This window comes from Cibotium barometz, chromosome 36 (genome assembly GCF_041138505.1).
Source record: "Cibotium barometz isolate CiBa-2024 chromosome 36, ASM4113850v1, whole genome shotgun sequence".
Lineage (NCBI taxonomy): Eukaryota > Viridiplantae > Streptophyta > Polypodiopsida > Cyatheales > Cibotiaceae > Cibotium > Cibotium barometz.
The window spans coordinates 31,309,660-31,316,873 of NC_141081.1; the positions used below are offsets into that span (position 1 = coordinate 31,309,660).

At 41.8% G+C, this 7,214-nt stretch overlaps 1 protein-coding gene and 1 long non-coding RNA gene across 2 annotated transcripts; one reads left to right on the plus strand and one right to left on the minus strand.

The window, feature by feature from the left end:
- The first annotated feature begins 1,414 nt into the window (after nt 1-1,414).
- LOC147617787 (BTB/POZ domain-containing protein At1g30440-like) lies at nt 1,415-4,749 on the plus strand. Its single transcript, XM_086776038.1, has 4 exons — nt 1,415-1,740; nt 2,246-2,315; nt 2,497-3,711; nt 3,808-4,749. The coding sequence occupies exons 1-4, from the start codon at nt 1,550-1,552 to the stop codon at nt 4,375-4,377; spliced, it is 2,046 nt and encodes a 681-aa protein (XP_086632164.1). The 5' UTR covers nt 1,415-1,549; the 3' UTR covers nt 4,378-4,749.
- Nucleotides 4,690-6,734, minus strand: LOC147617788 (uncharacterized). Its single transcript, XR_015262252.1, has 2 exons — nt 6,530-6,734; nt 4,690-4,847 (listed from the first exon to the last, which is right to left on the minus strand). It is a non-coding gene; the product is annotated as an uncharacterized LOC147617788 (long non-coding RNA).
- Nucleotides 6,735-7,214: the final 480 nt, after the last annotated feature.

A 7,214-nucleotide genomic window follows, 5' to 3' on the forward strand; every position in this document is an offset into this window, starting at 1 on the left:
CCAAGTGGACCACATGTAAAAAGTTCAAGTTTCACTTTTTTAAGAGGCGATATATTATGAATGGGCTTCCTCTTAAAAATTGGTGGATTTTCAACACAAGTGTTGCAACACTTAGTGTATTTTTGGGTCACCTAACTTTTCATATGCATGTCTAAACTTTTCTCATTGAATCATTTGTGTTCATACTACAAGATTTACACAGTGTCATTAAATTTTTATTGAATCATTTGAGTTCACACTACAAGATTTACACTTAGTCTCATTAGAAAAACATTGATCGCTTAACATAATTGCTTTTTACTTCTTGGTAGTAGACATAAAGAGCAAAAAAATTGTAATTTGTTTTGGTTTTCCCTCTTGCATCTTAGTAAAAAGTCTAAGGAAACATTTTTGAATTCCCATCTCCTTAAATGAGCTATTGTTGTGATGCATTCTCTCTCTCTCTCTCTCTCTCTCTCTCTCTCTCTCATGGGACAATAAGGGCACACTATCATTGTTGCCGTGTTATAGAGTCCATAGAGTCTACAACCTTTGTACAAGATCACTTACTACCAATGCTTGTGTTCACCTCATTTCAACCCTAATGGGAGATTAGGCTAATTCTTTGTTAGCATCATGACATATGTGGTGTTTTGCCAACATACCAAACAATGTTTGTAGCTTAATCTTGTGTGGGTTTTGTGCTATAAGGCTTACACATGCGCACCACACGTGCACGTTGCTCTGTTCTGTGTGTGCACATACATACATCTACACACATACCCTTCAGATGCGAATTTGGTATTGACTAGAAAACTTTTCCTTCTTTACTAGCAAGTGAGGGTTTCACCCACACATGCACGTACATTTGTGGTGTGTATGTGTGCACATAGAGGTGTGTAAAGGAGGCTGAATCTAGAAACTCTCTCTCTCTCTCTCTCTCAATCACTCACATACACAATGCACGTGTACACAAGCATGTACACGCATGCACACATGCCCATGTAGACATTGGTCTCAAGTGTAAGTGCAGGTATACGCTATGAGGTGTAAACACCGCTAGGTCATAATGCACTCTCTTTAAAACATGCCCTTCTCTCTTTCTATTAGAGGGAAGGTGGATAATCCATCAGCTCACAACACACACCCCCGTTGTGGAGCTTGATGGCATGGAACGTGGGTCCTCACAATGGAACCCAACTGTCCTACCAACTCAGCCACGCACCCGCGGGCCGCCCCTCTCTCTCTCTCTCTATCTATCTATCGCTCCCTTTCTTTCTTTTTTGTTCTCTCTCTCTCTCACACACACACACACAATTCACAGTGCACACATGCCTTAATAACACCGCTGACTTCAACAGACGGCCCACAGCCGTCGGCCACTATTATGCAAGGCTTCAAAAGTTCAATGAATCAATCGCTGAGCATTGGCATCTTTTAAGCTTTGTGTGTATACAGTCTGACACAAAAGCACAGGCTATCTCCTCGATGGTGGTGCAGCAGCTAGGACATGTTGTGCATTGCCAGGGCATGTTCTCGTCCCCAAACCCCCTGAACACTTGGAGCTTTGATGGTTATTGATGGTGGAGGTCGTCCTCACCAGACCCACACGCGCTCTTCATCTTCACCTCCTCCTCCTCCTTCTTTAATGCTTTCAGCCATCGCCCACAATACAGAAGAGGGGGATCGCCCATCCGCCATGGCCGCCTGCCTCAAGCTGGGCTCCAAGCCCGACGCCTTCCTTCGCCAAGGGCAAGCATGGTCTCTGTCTGCTCCACCCCTCTGTGCTATCTTCTGTTCTAAATTAGATCTGGTGTTCCCCTAATTTTGCCTTATCTCACCCCCTTCTCTCAACAGAAATTCCTGGACAGTTTAATAATTGCCTGCCCGTGCTCGCAAAGCTTAAAATTTTGCCTAATTTTATAAGTTTTTTTTCCCCTGAAGCCATGTATTTTGGCACCCCTGTTGATCAAATCTCCATCCCAATGTCTACATTTTGACCCTAGCTTGCTCCACACACATAGAGATACCAGATAATTTCCATGAATTTACATTTTATGGCCAATTGTATACTATTAGTCTGCAAGTATTTTTTTCCAAGCTTTAACAAAACTTGTCCAATATAATTGAATTTTCCAGAGTAATATACATATGCATTTTTTGAATTGGGTTTAGGTACAGCATCCCAAAATTCCTTAATTGTATCCCAGTGCTCAAGAAATTTATACTTCTTGTTGTACATAATTTTATCTTCTTCCTCTTACAGGTTCTGCACATCTGGCCTTCCTAGTGATATCATAATTGAGGTGCAGGAGATGTCTTTCCACCTCCACAAGGTCATCTTTTCTTTTTTCCCAACAAAATTTTGTTGTCATACATTTAGGAAAATAAGGAAAAAAAAGTTTTCTACAGCTACTTTCAACAAAATAATGGTTTTTTTAATAAATAGATTCAGAAACTTGAAAAATTCAATGGCATGCCCATGAAGTGCCTCTCATCATGCGCCTACTGTTACAGTTCCCTCTGGTTGCCAGAAGTGGAAAGCTTGCCAAGCTTTTGGATGAGGTCTCCACCCAGAAAGATGATGAAAAGCTTCGTCTGCAATTGCCTCACATACCCGGTGGCACCAATGCATTCGAGCTTGCTGCAAAGTTTTGTTATGGGTTCAGACTCGAGCTCACAGCATCTAATGTGGTTCCCTTAAGGTGTGCGGCCGAGTATCTCGAAATGAATGAGGATCTTGGGGAAGGGAACCTGATGGCAAGGACAGAAGGGTTTCTGAACCAGGTCGTACTCCGCAACTGGAAGGAATGCACACGTGCCTTACATAGCTGCGAAGCCATGCTTTCCCAAGCAGAGGACCTTGGCATAGTTGCTTTATGTTTGGATGCCATAGCAATGATGGCGTGCACTGATCCCAACTTGGTAGGATGGCCCATGCTCCATAGCTCCATGCAAAGCCCAGGCGGTAGCTTGCTCTGGAATGGAATCAGCACCGGTGCAAGGCCAAAGAAATCACGTTCAGATTGGTGGTACGAAGATGTTGCTGTGTTGAGCCTTCCTCTGTATAGGAGAGTGATCATAGCCATGGAAGCTCGGGGCATGAAACCTGAGAGCATTGCTGGGGCGCTCATGCATTTTGCAAAGAAGCACCTCCCGGCTCTCAACAACAGGCATCAAGGTCCAAGGTCAGAGAGCAGTCACATGGGCCTAGTTTCAGAGAGTGATCAGAAAGTCATCTTGGAGACCATCGAAAGCCTTCTGCCTACGCAAAAAGGTGTGGTCTCAACCAAGTTTCTTTCTGGTTTACTTCGTAGTGCGATGATATTAAATGCGAGCCTCGACTGCAAGAGCAGTCTGGAGAGAAGACTGGGTTCACAGCTTGAACAAGCCAGCTTGGAAGACTTGCTACTGCCAAACTTATCTTACAACCTGGAGACGCTCTATGACACGGATTGCATCCAGCGAATTCTCGAGTATTTCCTCTTGCTGGATCAGTCTGGTGGAGGAGTGGTCTCTTCCCCGAGCTCTGTTTACGATGGGCCTTTGATGAGCCCACCCTCTTTGACGCCCATGATGATGGTAGCAAGGTTGTTGGATGGCTATCTTGCAGAAGTTGCCCCAGATGTCAATTTGAAGCCAGTGAAATTCTTGTCTCTAGCTGAAGTCCTTCCAGAGTACTCTAGAATATCTGATGATGGCGTCTACAGAGCAATTGATATCTATTTGAAGGTTTGTGTCCTTCAATGTTACTCTGTTTACTCTTGTCATCTTGTCAATATTAATTTTATTGGCAACCTGAATTTTCTTCTTTTTTATTTTGAAAAGGCACATCCATGGCTTAAGGAAGATGAAAGGGAGCAACTATGCCGGATTATGGACTGTCAGAAGCTTTCACTTGAAGCCTGTACTCATGCTGCGCAAAATGAGCGCCTACCTCTGCGCATTGTCGTGCAAGTCCTGTTTTTTGAGCAGTTACAGCTTCGCACTGCCATAGCAAACTGTTTCATGATGTCTGACAGCTCCCGTCCTCTACGGAATCAATCGACAACAATCGATGGGCCTGGTGGGGCATCGTCAGGAGTCATAAGGGGAGGAGATGGCTGGACCCATGCAGTGCACGAGAATCAGACACTCAAGGTGGACATGGACAACATGCGGCTCCGGGTAAGGGACCTTGAGAGGGAGTGCTCTGGCATGCGGGATGAGATCAAGAAGCTTGGCAAAGTCCGGGGACACTGGCGAATGGTCTCGAGTGTTGTGGGAGGCAAACTTAGATCCCAGCTATGTAGGGCCAAAGGCAATGTGGTGCAGAACCACACACGATCAGGCGGAGTACCTCAATCCCCGGCTCATTCAAGGGGGTCAAGGCATGATAGAGGCTTTTCTCTTTCCTAGCCATATTTATCATCTTTTATCAGGTCAATAGACTTCAAAAAAATTCATTAGATTGGGTTCAACTGAAGTAGTAGGCTTTTGTGAACACAATGTAGATTGTACAACATAATTTTCACCATTAGTGCAGAAAATAGGTTTGTTGTGGCTTCTCAAAGCCTTCTGACATGACAGGCAATGTATTCTTACACTGGACTTTTGTCACTTGTGTTCATGTGTAAGATGACATAGCTTATTCGAAAGCGGCTTTAGGCTGTGTTTTTTGTTCCAACTTAGGTACTGACAGATCAAAGCATTGGTAGGACAAGAGACCACTTGTAGTAACTCCATTACTTTTGTTGTATCACAAGATGTTACAGGTACGTTTAACAACCAGACTTTATTTTGCAAAAAGCACCTTCATGCCAAGTCATGCGTTTGATCAAATGTAGCAATGTGCATTTGGTCCTTGTAAACACGACCATGATCAGTATCTGCATACAAGATGAAAACGTCGATGAAAAGAATTTTGACTCTTACGAAGGAAGCAATAAAAGTTGGCACAATATCATCGTTATTGCAACATGGGTTTAAATATGCAATTGATGGCACTAATTAAGTGACACCATCAAGTGTTTCACAATTAAAAAACAAGCTAAGGTTTTGAATGATTGTAGCCACCTGAATTATTCATGCCAATTGATTATGTACTGCTTACATGAAAAAACATTAATAGCTACAACTGGACTTGCCAAGTGTGTGTGCATGACTGTGATGATGTGAACATTGTGTGAGCATCAGCTATGTTGACAGAAAAAAAGTACTTTTGAAGCACCAAGGAGGCGCATAATTCTAGCTCAAGTTGGCGACATCATGTATCCCTCCAGGTTCCCAACTTAGCCCAAAGTCTTGTGATTATGTGTAAGAGCAACTCCATTTGCTTTTGGAGAGTCTCAAGGTAGTTGAAAAACAATAATTATGTTTCAAATTCCCAAAATAAGGCATATCTTTGAATTTTATAGGAAAAAAAGTTAAATATTTGGAGCTCCCAGTATATAAGTATTGGTCATTCTATACATAATGAAAGTGTGACTAGATATTTGATCCTTGCTGTCTTTCTTGAAGACGGATTGATCACCATCAGCTTGAAAGCTTGTGGAGATTGGAAGGTTGTTTTGCTTTGTGGCTGTTTTTTAATTAACTTTTTAATTGTTAACAAAATCTAAAAGTTGGTTATGTATAGCTCATGCATTGCATGGGCATGTCCACTAGTATACTTTGTGAGGCAAAAATGTGTGTAGTATTGACGAGGCATGGAAAAATGACGAAGCATGGAAATCCCAGTTTCATATCATCTTAAACTCCTTGTTTAACCAATTAATTATGGCCATGTCAAAGTGCATTTCTACTGGTAAGATCCCTTCATTTTTTGGAGGGAAATGGAAAAATGAAAATTTTAATAAAATAAACTTAAGAAAGATCTATATAATGATGATTAATTGTGAAGAAATGAAGGGAAGCTTTGACTGGTGGTTTTGACCATTCAGACCATCTTTTATCAGCGCAAATTTGAAGAGCCGGCTAGAAGATATGCATAAAACAGGAAAAATGTGTGGAGTGCAGGGCTTGCAAAAATCAGCCCTGCCACTAGCATTGAATGCCTTCTATTTTTTCCTTTTTGTGCATTGCGCTTTTCAGTTTTATAAAGGGAGATTTGAAGTGCAAGTGCACTTAGGAACATGCGAATACTATATGTATACGTATATATATGTATGTATGCATGTATGCATACATGTATATATGTGTACATACATGTATGTATGCATACATATACATATATGTATATGTACATACATGTATGTACACATGCACACACACACACACACACACACACACACACACACACACACACATATGTCTGTATGTATGTATATACATACATACATACATATGTATATATGTATATGTGTATAATGTATACATACATACATACATACATATAGGGGGGGGGGAAAGGGGGGGGGGTGTTGTTGTGTCGCTATCAATTCAGTTGACAGAGAAACTGAAATGGATTGATAAAAAGAAAAGGAAAAGAGGATGGGGGCTCAAGAGTCAAGAGCGAGGGCATGGAGATGGAGACAGTCAAAAAAAGAAAAGGCAGAAGCCAGAAGGTTACCTGTGCAAGGAGTGTCGGAAATCACACACGCTTCCCCATTCGCAGCGCACACTTTTGAAGTTTGATAAATCTGGCAGAATCTACAAGAAGCCGGACATCCTCCTCTTCCTTTTCTCGAGAGAGGTAGCCTGCCTAGCTGGTGCCTGCAGAGCCACCCGTGACTTTTGCCGTGTGTGAAGAAGAGCGAAGCTTTTGCCCTAATTATTTATATATAACCCACGTATTCCAACGCTTCAACCTACATTTTATAAATAAATAAATAAATTTATTTTAACCAAGGACAGCTCCTCAATCTGCCCGGTTTTAGTTCCCTCTAATATCCAAGCTATATAATATATGAATCCTTCACATCAGAGCAATGAAAAATCTCACCCCTTTTTTCATAATTCTAGCCAGTAACAACACACTAAAGTGCTTGTTTTTTTTTTTTGGGACCAGTGGAGTTGTCTTCATCTCAATGCAGCGACCCTAATTTTAGGATCAACTTATCAAAATAGCAAATCGAACTATTAAAATCGTGTACCCCAAAGCATCCCAGCTGTGCGAGTATATTGACACACACTCTTCACCTCATCATATTTGTTTCATGATTGGTCTTTCAATTTCCAGAATCCCCACATAAAGTCAACTTAAAGCACAAAGAGTTTTGGCACACCCTCTCTACCCTAAAGTTTAAACCATTCTC

Coding starts and splice junctions, on each gene's coding strand:
- LOC147617787 (XM_086776038.1), top strand. CDS start 1,550: ATGGTTATTGATGGTGGAGGTCGTCCTCACCAGACCCACACGCGCTCT. Junction 2,316..2,496: donor TGTCTTTCCACCTCCACAAG/GTCATCTTTTCT, acceptor CTACTGTTACAG/TTCCCTCTGGTTGCCAGAAG. Junction 3,712..3,807: donor CAATTGATATCTATTTGAAG/GTTTGTGTCCTT, acceptor TATTTTGAAAAG/GCACATCCATGGCTTAAGGA.